Genomic DNA, 20,227 nt, shown 5'->3' on the forward strand with positions numbered 1-20,227 from the left:
GGAAGAGGGCTGTGCTCCCTTAGCCCACTTTCCAGTGGTCGTGAGAATAGCCTCACAGTGTTTTAGACACCTGCAGTGCATGGGAGGTTCTGATCTGCCTGTGTTATGTTGCTCAATGTGTCAGTCTATATATTTGTGATCAGGGCCAGCTGAATGTGTGGACATCAGACGAAGGGACTTGTGGTGTGATCCTGCCTCCTCGTATGTGGAAAGGGCATAGGAAGCTGCTTTATATGATGTCAGGCCGTTGGTCCCTCTAGCTCAGTATTGTCTCCATACTGACTTTTGTGGGGGCAAAAGTTTGTGTCATCTTAAATACATCTGAGTGTCAAAGAGACACTCAGCTCAGTACTGAGCAACTCTTGACAGTGAATTAAGGATGATAGTTGCCTAAGAACACCAAAACTGAGAAAGGTAAAACTAGAATACAGCTTTTCAGCACGTGAAAACATTAATTACACATTCATTTGTGCTATTAGTTACATTAACATTTTGAAATGGCTTATATTGGAGATAGTCCTTTTAGGAAAGTAACTGCACAAAAACTAATGGGACCATAAAATTGAAAAAGTGGTAGCAATAGCAATAGCACTTACATTTATATACCGCTCTATAGCCGAAGCTCTCTAAGCGGTTTACAATGATTTTAGCATATTGCCCCCAACATTCTGGGTACTCATTTTACCGACCTCGGAAGGATGGAAGGCTGAGTCAACCTTGAGTCCCTGGTCAGGATTGAACTTGTAACCTTCTGGTTACAGGGCAGCAGTTTTACCACTGCGCCACCAGGGGCTCCAGGTAGGAAATGAAGATGCAAAAATATTATGGGACTTCCGACTACAAACAGACAAACATCTGCCACACAATCCACCAGATATAACTGTAGTCGAGAAGAAAGAAAAACAAGTCAAAATAATTGACATAGCAATACCAGAGGATAGCAGAACAGAAGAAAAAGAAATAGAAAAAATCGCAAAATACAAAGATCTACAAATTGAAATTGAAAGGCTGTGGCAGAAAAAGACCAAAATAATCCCAGTGGTTATTGGTGCCCCAGGTGCAATTCCAAAACTACTTGAAGAACACCTCAACACCATAGGGGCCACAAAAATCACCATCGGCCAATTACAAAAAGCAGCTTTACTGGGAACAGCCTGTATTCTGCGACGACATCTATAATAACAGCAACAATATTGGTAATAAAATTCAGCCATCCCAGGTCCTTGGGAAGGACTCGATGTCTGGATAAAACAAACCAGTCAATAACACCTGTCTGACTGTGTAAATAAAATAAAATAAATAAATAAATAAATAATAAATGATGGCATAATCCAGTATGCATTTGGGATTCTGAATGGAGAATTAAGCCCATTCCTACCTCCATTCCACTGAAACAGATGGAAGATTTGAAGTGCTTAACTTAACTGGATTGTGCTATCTCTGTATGATATGATCACTATGTTTACCTTTGTAAAAGCTTCATCTTCTTCACCACAGGTCAGTTTGCATTCCTGGAGTTCTCTCTGTTTAAAAACAACAACAATGTCCTTTCTTGGGGTACCATTTCTCAAGCAAATGTATGTTGTTATTACAATGATTATTAATATCTATATACTGTTTTTAACATAATTTTGTCCATGCAGTTTATAAAGCAAAAGGGATGAGAAGATGGTTCCCTGTCCCAAAGGGGCTCACAATCAAATTAACACACACACCACACCAGCAACAGCAACAGCCACTGAAGGGCTGAACAGAGAGAGGTTGCTCTCCCTCTGCTAAATATAAGGGAGCCACCACTTTTAAAGACTTTTCCTTTCCACTCTGGACATGAGAAACAGATATCATTCACACAATCAAAAACTGTGTTCTACCCAGGTTTGAGAGCTGTGTGAACAGCTCCAAATAACTCGGTGGCAGCCTCTAAAATGGCCACCACCAGCATAAAGAGGCCCAGAATGGGCCCAGAATGGCTCAGAACAGGTTGAAAACAACCTGAACCAGGCCATTTTGAGACTGGGGGGAGGAGGCTGGTGGGGGGAGGGGGAAACGTTGGAGACCCTCCCCTATGGCAGCGCCCCCCGGAGGAGGTGAGTGATTTAATTTGTTTTTAAACATTAGAACCCCCAAACCAGCTCGAATTGGGGCCCAGCCCGGGGGGCGGGGGTCAGGGGGCACAAAACTGAACATGCCTGGTTCTGTTCAAGTTTCATTTGGACTCAAACTTAACTGGGCAAACAGGTTTTGTGCACACTCCTATCCAGTGACACAGAATGAAAGTGGACTGACAGTATTTTGAAAACAGATATTCAAATTCAAAATTGCTCCAAATCAGCAGTGAATACAAGGAGGCTGGTGCACTTGGCATACCCAGCTACTAGTGAGCAGGGATCCAGCAAACCGATGTGCTTATCAGACAGGGTAAGGGGAGTGCTAGCCAGGCAACAGAACATCCAATTGCCACCACTCGCTCAGCAGCAAATCTGAGGCACAGGTGCTGCGCCTAACTCCTCCCTCTCCATCCTTGGGGTAGTAAAGAGTCTTCCAGTCCTCGGAAGGGGGAGTAATGGTCACTAGTTGGGCAATGGACTCTCCAATGCCAGCACTTACAGAAGTGTGCGATGAGACAATGGGGACAGCCAAACTGACCTAATGAGAACTGGGTACGAGGGACGAAGAAAAGAAGTTAACCCTGACCAATGCTATGAGTTGGAGGGAGTAGAAGCAGCCACAATGTAACTGTATTGTAGTAGTTTATTTAAGCTGTCTCAGGGATCCTTCTGGATTAAAAGGTGGGACAGAAATCAAACCAATGAAAACCATTTAAAATCATTAAAAGCTGGGGTGACCAAAGTAAGGATGTGTTAAATTTTCAAATGTTTCCCATGGATATTTCTACTTCATTCAATTCTGCTTTGATTCAAATGTTCAGGACAGTTTTCATTTTCATGGAAATCCAATTTACACTAGGTCCATTCTTGCGTTATGTTCAACACTTGTATGGTGTGTGTAGAGTGTATACAGGTACAGATCTGTACAGAGGTACAGTCATTCACACGTTATGCTGTATGCAGGTACAGAAGTACAATTCCTATCTGTACCATGCGCTTGAAGAGCCTTTATCCAATTTCACTTTTAAAATGAACACAGGCACAGTCATTTACACAAACACGTGTATGACAAGTGTATAGCATAATGTCTGAATTGTTTGTTTATTCGATTTCTATTGGGTTACTGTTTACTCAATGGGCTATTGTTACTCAGTGTCCCTCACAGAAAGCACTGACCAGCTATTTCAACTGACCTTAGTGAAGATTTCTTCGAGGCCTATTTCTTCATATGAACAAGTACTGAATTTACTCACACGTAATTTATTGACGTGACAGCAGAGCTGCAGGTAACTCTGTTGGTTGAGCTTCCTTGATGCTGCCAAAGCTGAACTCTGGTTTGAGACACAAACACACACAAAGACCCAAATTAAGTTCACCACTAGCCAGTAGCCAGTCCACCATGTCTCTTCCCTGTTATGCCCACAGTGACCAGATGATGTGGAGGAGATCCCTGATGCTGTGGAGGAGATCTGTGATTAGGATCTCCTTTGGGAATAGCCCCCTCATGGGTCTGCTTTGAAAACTGAGAGTGCAGTGTTCTGGAAAGGGGTGTTTAACCCTTTTATTCCATGCCCTTTCCCTGGTATACATTTCCACCCCACCCCCACCACTTCTATTATCTCTGCTAATAGAGAACAAAGAGAAGTATAGATGCTGCTCTTGTCTCTTGCCCACATAGCTATTAGCTGCTGGGTGGCAGTGGAAATAATGATTTACATCAGGGAAAAGATTAAACACTCTTTCCCCCAGAACACTGCATACCTGATCTTCAAAGCAGCAACTTGGGGCTGAGAAAAAAATAAACAAACAAAAGAGTGGTGAGGGGGAGAGAATCATATTTCTACCATTATATAAATGATTTGGCTCTCAGTGTCATTAGTTTCACAATGATTTAGTGGACTATTGACTACCAAATAACTCTGTTTATTTCAGTAGAAATGCAAGTAAGCACAAAAACTTTGCTGGATGAGGGGGGAATAGACCTCAATCTGTCAAAGCCCAATGCTTCAGGCACCACACTGACTCTTATGACAAGTGAGCCTGCAACAGAAATATTCAGACATGATCATATGAATGTTGTTTCATAACCAAGGTATAAAGACTTCAGTGCCAACACAGGCACAGGATACAAGAAGAAAGCTGAGCACCAAAGGAGGCATCCGATGCAATTCCACTTGGTAACGTTTCTTTTGACATAACCGAACAAAGATGGATGAACCAGAATGAATTCCCGTTTCATTTAAGACTGAACACTTAATGCTGTTCTTTTGGACCAAACACAGCATAAGAGCTGGCTTGCTGTATATGACTGAAGTGGCATGCTGAGAATGAGGGATGGATGAACAAATCCATGCAGAATTGGCATGTGATGATGTAGCAAATGTGTGAATGCTTCATCACCACATGTCGAACTTGCTACTCAGCCTGTGTTCAATGTCCCAATTTTCAACTCACTTCTAATGGTTTTACAGAGAGACCAGAAATGCAAACTAAGTTATAAGCTCACTGTGAATGTTCGGACTGGCGTTGCACTAGGACTGTGCAGCTGTGTCAGTCTGACAGGCATGTTGGACTTGATATGTCCTGATAGGTATTATCAGAAGGGGTTCTGCCACAACAGAAGGGACCCCTGACAGCTGGAACTCCATGTAAAATCCCTCCTCTTGTGGTAGAACTCTGTCAGAATTCCAACATGCTGCTCATACCCAGCTTAAATGACCAGTACACCACCTCTCAGCTGAAAGGTACCACACAGGCCACTTAACTTGGTCTGACAGGAATGCAGGGAAATGTAGGATTTCCAATCCAATACATCAAACTCAGCAATATTAGAGGACCAAGTTGCCCCTCCCGACATTTTCTCGGTTGTGTCAGATCAGAACTGACATTTTTTAGGCCGTACAGGACTACTTTGCACAGACATTGAGGTCATTCTCACAACCAGCCCTACCTGGGTAGGGCAGTGCTAGCCCAGGTAGAGCTGGTCGCAAGAACCGCTGAGATCACTGCTGATCCCGATGCTCCTCTGCTGGGTAGTCCATGTTTTGAACCCGGGCTAGAAGTGAGGCAGGAGGGCGCATGCATGCCCTCCTATCTCACCGCCCAGTCATGTGGTCAACTGGGCTGCCAGCAGTCATTAAAATGATAGAGGCCGGCAGAAGGAGAGACCCAGCCTCAGGCATTTCCACAATGCACGGTGCTGCTGATGCTGTGCATTGTGGGATTCCTGGAGGCTGCTCTTCATCTCATCTGCCTCCAGATCACTGTGCCACTCACCACAGCAGTGATCATGTGGGTGCGTGAGTGGCACAGCTCAAAATCAATGGGCAGTCATGTGGGGGAAAGTAGGTACAATCCTGCCTTTCCCCCAGCCCCAGCAGGAATGGTCGTATGAATGACCTTATTGTGTTGACTATGCATTCAGGTGTCTTTAAACATGTACCTATTTTTGTATGAATTAATTTTAAAAGTAAACCTGGGTACAAGCCCCTTCACAAGCAGGGTACAGCTAGGAACTGCACTGCAACATGTGCATCAAACATGACGACTGAACAACTGTACATGTATACACTGTATCTGGACATGCATACACTGTATACAGATTGTAAGTGCCTTGAACAAAACATGTGAATAGGGATTTAATGAAGGAAGCAGAAGTAGAGCTAGAGAGGCAGAAGGATCATTTGTGAACCTCCAGAGTATTCCCTTCAAAAAGCATGAGGTCCCAGGACATGCACTGAAGGCCCATGATGCAGCATTGCTGACGCTAAGCAAAAATGTGGGTCTGGTCAGTGTCTGGATGAGAGACTGCCTGGGAATCTCTTCCATGATGGATCTCCAGGCAGCAGTGCAGGGAGGTTAATCAGGCAGGCAGAGCTCACAAGAGAAGTGGCAGCTTTTGTCCTCTGCAGCTCAATTAGCCCTGGCAGTGACACCCATGTAGGCGGAAGAATATCACCCTGCCATTTAAATAAATGCTGGCCTCAGGATTTCTAAAAGGAGCATTGGCCATTCAGCTGCCTGCTGCTTCCCTTGGCGGCTTCTCTTTGGTGTGCTTGCTTCATGATGGCATCCAAGGCGGGTAATGAACAGAAAATGGCTAGGGTGGAGTCCTGAGAAGCCCACAGTTTTCCTCAAGGCTGGCACTGTCGGGGGAAGAGTTGGGGACTTATTTGTTCATTTAAAAATATTCTCACCCAGCCTTCGAAGAGAAAGTCCTCCCAGGGTGCTGACAGAAATCAAAATTGCAAATACAAAGCACTACAACAGAAATCAGCATAAATACCCACAAACAAACAGCAGCTAAAGGAAGGTCTTTATGGCTCATCGGAAAATGGAGAGGGAATCAGCATGAGGAGTAATCATGAGGAGGGGGAATTAGGAGAGTTTGCTGCCGGGAACGGCGCGGCTCCCATGGCAGCATACAATCGGGCAAAAGCAGGCTAGGCTCCCTTACCCTGCTTTTGCCTGATTGTGAGACTCTCCTCAGTATCCACAGAAATAAAAGCTAGTAAGCCTACAGAGAAGCTATTCACATGCACAGGCAAAACAGGGCTAAGGAAGCCCAGCCTGGTTATGCCTGCGCACAGGATTGGGTCTGATCCCAGTGCCACCATGGCAGAAAACCCGCCTAGGCAGCCACTCATGCAGTGCATTATGGGCATGCAGTGCATTATGGGAAGGGAGGGGCAACACAGGGCAATGCATCCCAGCACTCTGGCACCCTGAGCTACTGGCAGCATCCAGTAGTCATCTGGGCAGGCAATCCGCCCACCGAAGAGGACGCCGTCGGTCACCTTCAGGTAGGCTCTTTCCCTTTCTCACTGCTCATGAGAAAGGGCTCAAAGTGTCTGTGTATGATAGAGTAGGGGTGGATAACTCATTTAGGAAGAAAGACCACATTGGAAGCTCTCATGATCAGATAATCAGACTATCAATGTGACCCTGGACACAATAATCCTAAGCATACCTTCCCGGAAGTAAATCCTCAGTGGGTCTTACTTCCAAGACAATCTGCTTAAGGTCATGTTACTTGGTGGCTAGAATTCCTTTTTCAAATGCAAGTTGTGCTTCCCAATATTTTGTGAAGCGCTTCAGGGGTCACTGATTTCCCGCTCTTTCTCTAAATGAATTGTGATGCAAACAAGACATTCAGTATCTTTAGCCTGTCTCAGTCATTAGCTTTTCAAACAAAGCAGTACTGATTGCCATACACGATACATTCAAAACACTGTCACAATACAGAAGCAGCATCTTATAAGTGCATGCTCACATCTATTTTATGGTCTGTGCTGAAAGGAAAGCTCTCTCAAAAGACGTGAGCAGCTCTCACTACGTACCTTCTCAGAAAGCATAAAGATTCTCAAATGCACATTTTCATTGTCCTTCTCCTGTGGGAGAAAGATCATCACAGTTAGATGAAAAGATCTATGCGCCGCCTTGTGCATTGCAGACAGAAAGACAGCTGCAATTAACAATGAACTAAAGACAACCTTTGATGAAGCTCCTCATTCAGCTCAGAGTTCTAATCCATCCACAGTACTGCTCCAGTTGTAGGTCACAGTACTTCAGTGGCCAAGCAACATTGGCAGTGGCCCATGTTCAAAAACATTGGCACCCCAGCACCACCACACAGTGGTCACTTGTCTGCCTCTCTCCACAGGCAGGCCCCCTGGTCAGCTGCCGCCTTAGAGGCAGCTCCCCTAAGCCCTCTCCATTAAGCCTCAGTCTGAGTGGCCAACGCAGGCCTGGCTTGCTTCTTTTTGCTAGTCCTGGTATAATGACATCACAGCCTGGCATCTGTCTCCAGAGAACAGACCATTCTAATAGATGTCCTGAATCAAAAGGATTCCTTAAGGAATGACAAATGATCTCATCAGCCAATGCTAAACCAGACAACAAATCCTTGGTTTATTTTTATTTAGAGCACCATGTAATGAATATAAAGACACACTGCTCAGGGCTATTTATTTTCATTTTTGCCTACCAGCTTTTTAAGATACTGGTCCTCTAAAGATGCTGTGGCACTTTCCTGTTCTTGACTTTTCTTTGCTTCTTGGATCTGTGACTCTAAGAAAGTGATCGTCTCTTCAGCTTGCTTTATCCTGTGTACAGTGGATGATTATGATAACAATAACTTTTTTTGTTTAATAAAATATTTGTACCCTGCCTTTCCATCCTAAAATGGGACCTTCAGGTGGATAACAATAATAATAAAACATCTGTCAATAACACACACACACACACACACACACACACACACACACACACGATTTAAACCACCAGCAAAGTTACATCCTCAAAAAAATGTGCAGAAGAAGCTAAGTTTTGAGCTTATTCCAAAGATTGCTCTAAACAAATATCTTCTGAACATGTTCAGTTGTCACTGAAAGGGAGATCACCAAATTCCCCAGGTAACAGCTTCCAACAGGGAAGTTGTGCCATCTGTTCCCACAGAAACAACAAAGACCCTTGTGGCACCTTAAAGACTATCAAGTTTATTCCAGCATTCAATGACTACAGTCCATTCATCAGATGTATGGTCCCATCTGCAATTGTCAGGCACTTATAGGACATGCACTTATATGCACAGGTGGGGCAGGAGGAATGGTCAAAGAGCTATGGAATGGAAGGGGTGCAGTAAGTAACCATTATTATGTGTAGTTAAAATGTAAGAGATATGCATGATAGTGATTAACAACAGCAGTAACACAGTAGATAAAGCCAAGTTAATTATTTAAAGCATTAGTTCTGTTAAAGGAAGTTCCCTGTTCCCTATTAGTTCCCTGTTTGTTTAATATTAGAGCCTAAGTAGGTGGATCCAGGCTTGTGAACATTGAGTCCTATGGGACATAAGAACTGCATCAGCCCAAGGCCTATCTAGTCCAGCATGCTATTTCACCCAGTGGCCCACCAGATGCCTCTGGGAAGCCCACAAGCAAGAGCTGAGGGCATGCCCTGTCTACACAAGTGGTAAGTCAGTGATCATTCTTATGTGAGGTTAAATGCACAAGGAAAGTTCAATGATACTTTGCATCAAGGAGAGGAGAGCTGGTCTTGTGGTAGCAAGCATGACTTGTCCCCATAGCTAAGCAGGGTCTGCCCTGGTTGTATATGAATGGGAGACTTGATGTGTGAGCACTGCAAGATATTCCCCTCAGGGGATGAAGCCACTCTGGGAAGAGCAGAAGGTTTCAAGTTCCCTCCCTGGCTTCTCCAAGACAGGGCTGAGAGAGATTCCTGCCTGCAACCTTGGAGAAGCTGCTGCCAGTCTGTGAAGACAATACTGAGCTAGATAGACCAATGGTCTGACTCAGTATATAGCAGTTTCCTATGTTCCTAATAACAGGTGAAAAGCTTACACCTAAATGGAAGGGCAATATAGGAATTGAATGAATGAATGAGTCAATCTTCAAGATGTTATAAGATCCGTTGTTAATTTTTGTAGGGTACAGAGTTCCAAAGGCTGGGCAACAGCCTTGAAAAGGCCCTCTCTTCCATGCTCACCTGTCTTAGCTGGAATGGGACACAGAGCAGTCTTGACTATCAAAGTGGGTGAGGTTCATGGGGGAAGAGATCAAAACTCCAGGACCAAAATTGTTAAAAACTTTAAAGGTTCAGACTAGCACTTTGAATTCAGCCAAGACACAAACTGGAAACCAGTTACGCTGGATAGTTATTACATGTTCTGACAATGTTCCTTTTTGTGGCTTGTAGTAATATACTGCTTTTTGACTAATATGTCTTTATGGCCAATAAGTAGAGTATGAATATAACAAGCAAATATAGATCTTTACCTTTTCAGCTCTCCCTTCATGTTTCTCATAGTTCTCTGTACGTCCCAAATATTAGCTTTGATGTTGTTCCCTTCATTGAGGATGCAGTTAATTTGTTCTCTCAGCCATATGTTCATATGCCTGGACTGGAAGTTGGAGGACCCCTTTGCTGCTAACCAAGTGTCCCTTGTTGAGTTATAAAAACATGAGGTAGTTACTGCTGAGTATCTGGGAAGCCAATTTGCTGGGGATGCCTGGAGGAAAGGATTGCTGATGGCAGGTGCAATGGTTAAACATTTACAAATCAAATATATCAATGATTGGAGGGGTTGAACAGAACAACATGCTCAGAACTTGTTTTACCTGCAAGGAAAAAGCTATGAGATTTCATAGATTTATCTAGGGATGGGCAAAGACATTCCACATGTCTTAAAGAAATGTGTTTGTCTTCCCTTGAATAGTCTCAAATGTTTTGCCTTGAGAGGAACCCTAGAATTCACTTTGAATGTTTTAAAAAAAAAAATTTGGTGCCAACCGAAGCCAATTTTGCCATTCTTGTTCTAGGTCTCCTAGCTATTCCACTCATTTCCTGCATCATCAGGTTCAGACACATCTGCCTCATCTGCTTCCATGGTTCCATTAGCTACTTGCATTTGTGGAGTGACAAACAGAGGAAGGCACAGCCTGTGTTTTTGTTTTCAGAAAGAGTTTGTAGCAATGTATAACATCGCCATAGAACAAAAGCATGCACATTAACACAGGTAAATGCAGAATAGTGCACCCGTTAGTGGCTGAGATACATACTAATACTGTGCATGAAAACTAATGTTGTGGATGAGCATTGAGGAAGGAGTCATTTTTGTCAATCTTCCTTCCCTTTGCAGCCTTCTATGCCTCCTGAAAATATGTCCCTGAGGGCTGAGGAAGGGAGAATCAATGAAAATTGGGTGCCTGCAACATTATTCTGGATGTCAGGAAGCATATTTTGCAGGTTCTTCCTGTAGCATGGGATGCGGAGGTTTGAAAAACAATTGGGTGTCACTGGCCTCAGTTGGCTATCACTGTGAAAAAGCCATTTCAATCTGAATTGCATGCTGGTATATTTATTCTTATTTAAAACAGTTCTATACCACCCAAAACTTGTGTCACAGGGCGGTTTACAATTTAAATCATTTAAAACATTAAATCAATTGACAATTAAAATCAATTAAAAGATTAAAAACATTTAAAACCCAGTATTAAAATTATCTAAAACTATACATCTAATTAAAAGTCTGGGTGAATAAATGTGTCTTCAGTGCCTTTTAAAAAGTTGCCAGAGATGGGGAGGCTCTTATTTCAACAGGGAGCACATTCCAAAGTCCAGGGGCTGCAATGGAGAAGGCCCGTTCCCGAGTAGCTGCCAGATGAGTTGGTGGCAGCCGCAGGTGAACCTCTCCAGATGATCTTAGCAGGCAGTGGGGCTCATGGTGAAGAAGACGTTCTCTTAAATACTCAGGGCCTAAGCTGTTTAGGGCTTTATAGGTAATGACCAGCAAACGTATTTTGCCTGGAAACGTATCGGTAGCCAGTGCAATTCGTTCAAGACAGGAGTAATATGGTCTCTCCTAGATGACACAGAGACTAACCTGGCTGCCGCGTTCTGAACCAATTGCAGTTTCTGGACTATGTACAAAGGCAGCCCCACATAGAGCGCATTGCAGTGATCCAGCCTAGAGGTTACCAGCATATGTACTACTGTTTTGAGGTCGTTCATCACAAGAAACAGATGCAGCTGGCATATCAGCCAAAGCTGATAAAAAGCACCTCTGGCTACTGCCTCAACCTGGGACAATAGGGAGAGTTTTAGATCCAGAAGCACCCCCAGACTGCGCACCTGTTCCTTCTGGGGGAGCATGACCCCATCAAGAACTGGCAGATCAAAATAATCTCCCGAGTTTTGACCCTGTACAATATGTACCTCCGTCTTATCTGGATTCAGCCTCAGTTTGTTATCCTTCATCTAGCCCATCACTGCCTCCAGACAGGCATTTAGGGAGGTTAGGTCTACTCCTGATGATGTTGACATGGAGAAATAGATTTGGGTGTCATCAGTATATTGATAAAACCCTGCACCAAATCCACTGATGATCTCTCCCAGTGGTTTCATCTAGATGTTAAACAACATTGGAGACAATACAGAGCCCTAAGGGACACCATACAAAAGTTCAGATTTTGAAGAACTACAGTCTTCTGGAATCTGCCAGTGAGGTAGGAGTGGAACCACTGCAAAGCAGTGCCTCCCACCCACAATCCTCTCAGACATTCCAGGAGTTCCAAAAGGATCAGCAGAGTCACACTCCCTCTGTCAATTCCCAATTGGAGATCATCCATCAGGCCGACCAAGGCAGTCTCCACCCCATAGCCTGCCCAAAAGCCAGTTTGAAATGGGTCTAGAATGATAATCAGTTTCCTCCAAGAGCACCTGGAGCTGGGAGGCCACCACCTTTTCAATCACCTTGCCCAACCATCAAAGGTTGGAGACAGGCCTGTAATTATATAACTCTGAGGTATCCAAGGCAGGCTTCTTCAGAAGTGGTCTAATGATTGCCTCCTTAAGACAAGGAGGCATCCTGCCCTCCCTCAGAGAAGCATTTATAATCTCTACCAGGCCCTCTACAACAGCCTCCCTGCCAGATAGTATAAGCTATGTCAGACAAGGATTAAGAGGGCAGGTGGTAGGCCATACCATTCCAAGCAACTTGTCCAAATCCTCAGGAGTGAACAAACTGAAACTGATTCAGGGTCATTGCATAAGAGGAGCTGCTGGACACCTTGGCATTAGACTCTGTAACAATTGTAGAGTTTGAATCAAAGTCGGCCCAAATACGAGAGATTTTGTCCACAAAGAACTCATTAAAAACATCACAGCAAGTAATTGTTGGTTCTAAGTACTGATTCAAGGGGGGAGGGGTGCACATTACCCCTTCACGACCCTGAACAACTCTGCCGGATGTGAACTTGCGGAGGCAATACAGGAGGAAAAGAATAGCTTCTTTGCCGCACATATTGCCTGAGCATAGATCTTCAAATGCTCTCTATGTAATAATCTGTCAGATTCGAGTTGAGTCTTCCTCCACTTGCGCTCTAGTAGTCTACCTCGTATATAGTTTTAAAAGAATGAGAAAATATTAGACAAGTTATGAAGAGATGCCACAAACCAATCCAGGAATTGGAAGACAGGCTTAATGGCATGACAAAGAAAGTTCAATTCCAATTAGCCTAGGGGCTATTTTTTCACATTATGTTTTAAAGCATATACAGGAAGTCCTCAACTTACAAATGAGTTGTGTTCCAAAAGTTTGTAAGTTGAATGTTCATCACTCAGAACAAATACAGTTGCAAGAGTGACAACCTGTTTGTATGTGCGAGTTGGTGTTTGTAAACTGGGGCTTCTGTAAAGTAACATGTTAAGGAGCTTTGTACAGATGTACAATACAGATGTTTGTAAGTCAGATGTTTGTAACTCAGGGAGTTCCTGTACTCAAGATAGGGTTGAGTACTGAAATTTCATCCAGTGTGAAATCTGAAGCAAATTTCACTGTCCCCATCAACACAAAACATCTGATTATTTTTGAAGGGAGCCAAGCAAGTTTCTATAAGACCACGGAAATTTCCCAGGTTGGGAGGGGGGGTGTATCCCTAGCAATAGCAATAGGATCACATTGCTTCATTAGCCAAGCCATAATAGAGAAGTGTGCCTGTGGAAAATTGCACATAAGTCTCCTTTGCCGTTCATTCATTTATTACTATAGTTCAAATCCTGGATTTTCTTGTCCTGGGCTGCCAATGCTTGTCATAATACTGTGGTGTCTTTGTGATGCTCATCACCATCATCACTGTTGTCATCATCATGGATTAGTATCATATGCTCATCATATATATGTTCTCAGATTCTATATCTCATAATGCCAAATGGAGTAGCCTTTATATGGTGGTCTGCCTTAACTTGTGCACAGCAGCTCTGAAAGTGGCACATAAATTTGTAAATGTAACTGAGAAGTTGCTGAGATTTGGGTGATAAGTTCAGCATCTCTGTTATCTTTAAGGGAAAGTCCCTCTACTGAATAGGGATGTGCACATCCCATTTAACACGGAGAGCAGGTCCACTTGCTGCCACATCCTTAATCGCACCCCACCCCCCGCAACTATCATTGCATGCCAGAAGCGTGTAATGATAGCTGGGGGGGGCACCACGATTAAGAAAGTGGCAGCGAGTGGCAGAGGAGCAGGTATGGATCTGCTCTCCTCCATGTTAAAGGGGATGTGTAATCCCTCCGTGTTAAAGGACGTACTGCAGTTCGGCATCCAAATAGCATTTCATGCACATCCCTAGTACTGAATTTTCCAAATCACATAGATAAGAATGTCAAAATGATTTGTTGCATACAAAACCAAAACCCCATTTTAAAGCCTGAAGAACACTTACCGGGCATTCTTGGTTTCCAGCTTACAGGAATTGTTGTTTTCAGCACTAACAGCTACACAAGCTTCAGAAGGCTGCTGGTGGTAATAACAATTTATATATTTTATTTTTAGAATTTTTACTTCTGGAGGCAAATTATCACCAGCTGTTCAACAGCTCAAATTTTGTAAAGTTTAGCTACTTTCAGGTGTAGCCTATTCAAGTGAATGGCCAGGGACTGAACCTAAAACCTGCAAGCTAAACATGGGCTCTTTCACTGTTCTCAGACCTTGAGCTCCCTTTCTTTTACTTCAGTTTCCCTATGGTTTGCTTTGTCTCCAAAGCAGTGATGTAGCAAGGTTAGTGATGGCTGGGGTGTGTGTGTGTGTGTGTGTGTCGGAATCAGAAGTGCAGCCCACCAGTTCCCCTTTGCTTGCCCCTGCCCCTTAGCTCACCACTTGCCCATGCCCACTTCACTCATCCACCTTTATTCACTGTTTGCTGCTGGCCCACTGGGCCACGCTTGTCCCAATTGCCAATGAGAATAAGCCTCCTTAAGGGGCTGCCTGGAATCAGGGCCATACTGGTGTGAGTTGGAGTGAGCACCCTGGGAGCATAGGAGGCAAGCATAGCCCTCCCCCCAGGCACCTGAGGGCATCTTTGGCCTGGATGCACTGCACACACTCACCCAATGTTGGCTATGTCACTGCTCCAAATACTAGAGTAAAATACACTTGTGTCATTCTGCTAACAGTCATGCATCATATTTTAATTGTGTGTACTCATATTGTACACACAAAAATACAATGTTTGTGTTCCAAGACATGTTCTTGGCTGAGCTGCAGACATGCTCCATAGGGAACTCCCAAGTAGATGCAGCTCTGTGCAGTATGCACTTCTGTGGGAAAACAATGTTTTCCCCCAGGGTAACGTGTCAAGCAGCCTTTCACGGAGGACAGCATCTATTCTTCTTGGTTCTCATTTTGCTTATGGGTGGCAAAAGCTAGAGGCCGCATTCACACGTAATGAAGAACTGTGGGTCTAGTGGACCCATGGCTCTGCTACTCCCCACACCCCAGGCTCGTCTGTCCGAATTAGGATATCATGGAGAGCACTCTCTCTGCAATCAGTGAGACTGCAGAGAGGAGGGTGGGCTTCTTCTGGTATGAAGAACAGCCTGCACAGCCAATCATGGCTGGAGAGAGGGAGGAGCTTCCTCCCTCAACTCCGGTCACAGTGAACGCAGCCCAGAATTCAGATGACACACAGGCTGTGTGGAACCTTGGCTTGGAGCAATGAAACTCACTACAACCAGAGGGTTCAGATTGCAGTTTCAAAAGCCAAACCTTGGGAAGGTTGCCTCATGGAAGCAGAGTTGCACGCATCTGGACATCATGGTGAGATAACCCTGCCCATGTTATGTGTGAATGTGGCCAGTGTGTGCTTCCTTTCAGTTCTGCAGTCCCAGGGCAACTGTTGGTTGGAGAAGATCTTTCTGGCAGGGAGCAGAAAAAGCAAACTCCCTTCACTTGCTCCTTCTCTGGCTGATGACTGAGGCTACATTGCTCTTCCTCTTGCCCTGGTGTTCTTCCTGAGAGGGAGAAGGCACAACCTCTCACAAACACTGCAAGCAGTCAGGTTTTCCTGTCACTTTATAAAAGCACTGGCACGTTACTTCTGCTAACAAAGCAAAGGCACACCATTTAAAGTGGTGATTCTCTTATATTTAGCAGGGGGAGAGCAACTATCCCTATCCAATCCCGGCACAGCATCTCTTAAGATGCTGCTGGTGGTGTTTACATTATGTTTCTTTTTAGATTGTTAGCCCTTTGGGGACAGGGGACTATCTATCTATCTATCTATCTATCTATCTATCTATCTATCTATCTATCTATCTATCTATCTATCTAAGCTGCTTTGAGAACCTTGGTTGAAGAACGGTCTATAAATATCCATAGTAGCAGTTTATAGTAGGATGGCAGTAACTGAAAAAACAGCGCCTACCATGCCCCTCCCTCCAGTCATCTGAAGGAATCCTTTTTTGCCAGCTTCAAGAAAGACAGGCCAACTTTTCTCTCTTCCAGTCCAAGAACCTCAAAAGTTATGGCATGATGGGTGCATAAGGAGTGGTGAGTTCCATGATTCCTCAGCAAAGGAGTCATGGTGTTTCTACTTGCAGGACAAGATAAGCCGTATACAGGTAGTGGGCCTTCTGAACCTTCCCAAGTCACAGCTGAGGAGAGCAGCTCTATAACCAGCCACAGCATCTCTTGCCCACACAGCAAATCCTCCAATTATCAGAACGAGCAGGTCAAAACAAACCTAAGATTTACTAAGAGGCAGTGTAGCCCATTGTCTTGGGCTATGTGTTCTTCTGGTAGTGGCAGTTGTCCCCACCAGTGATTCTGAGTTGCTGAGAATAGCTGTAGACACACACTCTATTTCTGGGCCGCCTTGCCTGCTCCTGTCACATTTTTAACTGTTCAGCTTGCATGCTCTTTCGATCAGGGGCTGCTTCTTTGGGAACTCATGACTGTCATGTGAGCACTTCAGGTATCCCCAGTGGGCTCAGTGTCAGTCCCAACAAAGTCTATGAGTTACTTGTTCTCTATCATGCTATTGCTGGTAAGATTACCCATCTTATGAGGAAAGGATGAGGCAGAGTGATGGAATCCCATTGAGTCACAACAACAGAACTTCTAGTCACACGGTTATGAAATCTTATAAACTGTAAATGGCACACACAGATCTCCCCTTGCACATAAGCATTAGCATTACCTTTGCTTCACTCATGTCATTCTCTCCCCAAAAATATATTCAGATACTTCTAATTTGATTCCCCCTGTAGCTTAGCTGAATCCATGTATAATCCTGAAGTGGTGTGCTTTCTCTCTGTCTCTTTGTATATGTGGGCATGTGTGTGTAACATCCCTGCAGCCTTTGAGGTCATAAAGGGCATAACAGCCTCCCAAGTGAAAATACTCTTCCTTGGGGTGTTCATGACTGTATTTGTAAGTATAGGTGTTGATGGTTATGTTCGCAGTATACCAACAGCCAAGTATCAAGAGGCCTTTACGTCTTCCTAGGGTATTCACAACCAGGAACAGTTACATTCACACAAGCATATTTTCTCATGTCACTGATTGGTGGGCTCCCCAAAAACACAGTTTAAACACAGGCCATGTTTAAAACTGCATATCCTTGAAGGAATCCCCTTTATAAATTCTGTCACCAATGTTATATATATATATATATATATATATAGAGAGAGAGAGAGAGAGAGAGAGAGAGAGAGAGAGAGAGAGAGAGAGAGAAATCATGATATTTGGTGCTGGGTGTTATCAGTATGCTGATGACACCCAACTCTACTTCTTGTCATCCTCATAATCAGGAAATGGCATTTATTCCCTAAATGCCTGCCTACAGTCAGTATTGGGCTAGATGAGGGATAGCAAATTCAAACTGCATTCAAACAAGACAGAGGTGCTCATTGCAGGGGTCCAGAATTTGAGGGATGAGTTAGATCTTCCTGTGCTGGATGGGGTTACACTCCCCCAGAAGGAACAAGTATGCAGCTCCTAGACCCAGGCCTCACCTTAGTATCTCAGGGGGAGGTTATGGCCAGGAGTGCTTTCTAGCAGCTTTGGCTGATTCAACAGCTGTGTCCATTCCTTGAAGATGATGACCTCAAAACAGTGGTGCATTAGCTGGTAACCTCCAGGCTTGACTATTGCAATGCGTTCTACGTGGGCCTGCCTTTGTACACAGTTCGGAAACTTCAGTTAGTTCAAAATGTGGCAGACTGGTCTCTGGGGTAACCCAGAGAGACCACATTATGACTGTACAGTTGCCCTGGCTGCTAATATGTTTCCGGGCAAAATACAAAATGCTGGTTATTACCTTAAAGGCCCTGAATGGCTTAGGTCCAGGTTACCTTAGAGAGCACCTTCTTCTGCATGATCCCCACCGCATGTTGAGGTCATCTGAGGAGGCCCATCTCCAGTTACCACCGGCACATCTGGTGATGACTGTAGCTGCTCCTGGGCTGTGGAATGCACTCCCAGGAGAAATCCAAAGCTTGAAATCATTGTTGGCTTTCAGGAGAGCCCTTAATACCTATCTGTTTGGCCTGGCCTTCCAGGGTTTTTAAACTGTTTTAAATGTTTCAGTTGTTAATGGTTTTATGCTATTTTTAAATTGTTCTGTAATGATTGTGTAATGATTGTTTTAAAAGGATTGATGTGTGGGTTTTATTTTTAGCCTTGTGCACTGCCCAGAGTTGTTTGGATGGGGAGGTATATAAATGTAATAAATAGGAAGCTAGGTAGGTAAGTAGGTAGGTAGGTAGATAATATTCCACCTAAGTTATATTTTCCTCCTATTTCAATCTGCCTTATTTTGTAGAGCATTTCTGACTCATAGGAGCTCTTTCAGGCCTCCTGCAAGGGTATGTTTCCAAGCTCTGCTATCTAAGACCTTTTAACTAGAGATGCTGTAGCTTGAACCCAAGACATTTTCTCTAACACCATCAATGCGCTATATAAAGCATATGTACACCAAAGTCGGACTGTTCACCCATCCAGACCAGAATTGTCAGCAATGACCAGAAAAGCTTCTCCAGGATCCCAGGGGGTCTTTCAAAGCCTCAGTGTTAACAGAGATTTTTTAAGCTGAAGGTGTCTGGAATTGAACCTGTAGGCTCTTCTGCATTCAAAGCATGCACTCTACCACTGAGTGATGGCTCTTCCCCATCTGGTAGCCTTCTGTAATATTTGTCTCATAGAATTGCTAATGTGAACACTGGGGCCAGACACGTGGCAAATCTCTAGGCTGGGTTGGGCATTAGATAACTTTGGAGTTATTGGTCACTCCTGGGCTTGACAGAAGCAGCTCTCCAGGAAATTGGGCTTGCTTCTCCAGGGGCATAGCAAGGTTGGAGAGGACCCTGGAATGAAAAATGAAAATGTACCTCAGCACCACCTTCTTCTTCAGAGAGACGTGAAGTAGAGAGCAAAGAGCAAGCTGTCACCCATCTGGTGGCCCCCCTTTCATCAGGGGCCCAGGGACATTTGTCCCTTCCCTCCCTGTTCAGTTGTGGCCATTTCCATCCCTCCCCTTCTAAACAATGTCACAAATCTGACTGGCAAGCTGAGTGGGGTCATGATCATGCCATTTTTAGTTTCTCACGCTCTCTTTGAGTGATCACGATTGCTGTTAGCTTCCCTCCCATTAATTTTTCTCCAATTTCTTCTCCCACAAAGCAGCCTCTCTTACTCCCCTCCTGTTGGGCAACAAAATTCTCTGGAGATTCAGTTGTTTTGATGTTAACCCCCCCCCCATTCTGTCAATGTAAAATTTGGTACAACCTGCCACTTTGTGACTGGTGCTGCTTCTCCAAGCTGCTATTTCATTCTGGTAGCTTCCAAAGTGCAAGGTGGGTGGGAGTAGTCTGCCCACCCCTGTTTTAGACCACTGGTGGCCAACCTCAGGCTCCCCAGCTGCATAATTTAACGCATCTGGGGATGATGGGAATTGTAGTCCAGGAACAGCCCAGGTTGGCCACCTCTGCTCTTGAAACCACCCCCTCTTACAGATCTTCCAATTTCATCTCCACCCTTGAATTTGGAGGCAGATGCCACCTATTTTGTGTAAATCACACCAGCAGGGAATAACTTAGTAAACATCGGGTTAGGGTTAGGGTTACATGCAGGACAAGAGAGCTGGTCTTAAGGGAATAGAGCTGGTCTTGTCTAGGGTCTGCAAGCAGGGTCTGCACTGGTTTGCATTTGAATGGGAGACTACATTTGAGCAGTATAAGACATTCCCTGCAGTGGGTGGGGCCTCTCTGGGAAGAGCACCTACATGCTGGTTACCTGAAAGGCCAAGACACCTCTTGAGGG

At 44.4% G+C, this 20,227-nt stretch overlaps 1 protein-coding gene across 10 annotated transcripts in view; it reads right to left on the reverse strand.

Moving 5' to 3' along the window:
- Nucleotides 1-20,227, reverse strand: part of LOC128351561 (uncharacterized) — a 39,512-nt gene that overhangs the window by 14,827 nt on the left and 4,458 nt on the right. For 5 of the 10 annotated variants that reach the window (XM_053311227.1, XM_053311225.1, XM_053311234.1 and 2 more), the window contains exons 1-7: nt 17,106-17,224; nt 14,352-14,425; nt 9,905-10,153; nt 8,095-8,212; nt 7,448-7,498; nt 3,362-3,439; nt 1,467-1,523 (exon numbers count right to left, since the gene is read on the reverse strand). In XM_053311227.1, coding sequence (XP_053167202.1) covers nt 1,467-1,523; nt 3,362-3,439; nt 7,448-7,498; nt 8,095-8,212; nt 9,905-10,153; nt 14,352-14,425; nt 17,106-17,120 — 642 coding nt within the window. In that variant the 5' untranslated portion in view covers nt 17,121-17,224. Of the gene's footprint in view, nt 1-1,466; nt 1,524-3,361; nt 3,440-7,447; nt 7,499-8,094; nt 8,213-9,904; nt 10,154-14,351; nt 14,426-17,105; nt 17,225-20,227 lie in introns of those variants that run through there. The other 5 variants (XM_053311228.1, XM_053311229.1, XM_053311226.1 and 2 more) reach the window with 5 other exon arrangements.

This window comes from Hemicordylus capensis, chromosome 3 (assembly GCF_027244095.1).
Source record: "Hemicordylus capensis ecotype Gifberg chromosome 3, rHemCap1.1.pri, whole genome shotgun sequence".
Lineage (NCBI taxonomy): Eukaryota > Metazoa > Chordata > Lepidosauria > Squamata > Cordylidae > Hemicordylus > Hemicordylus capensis.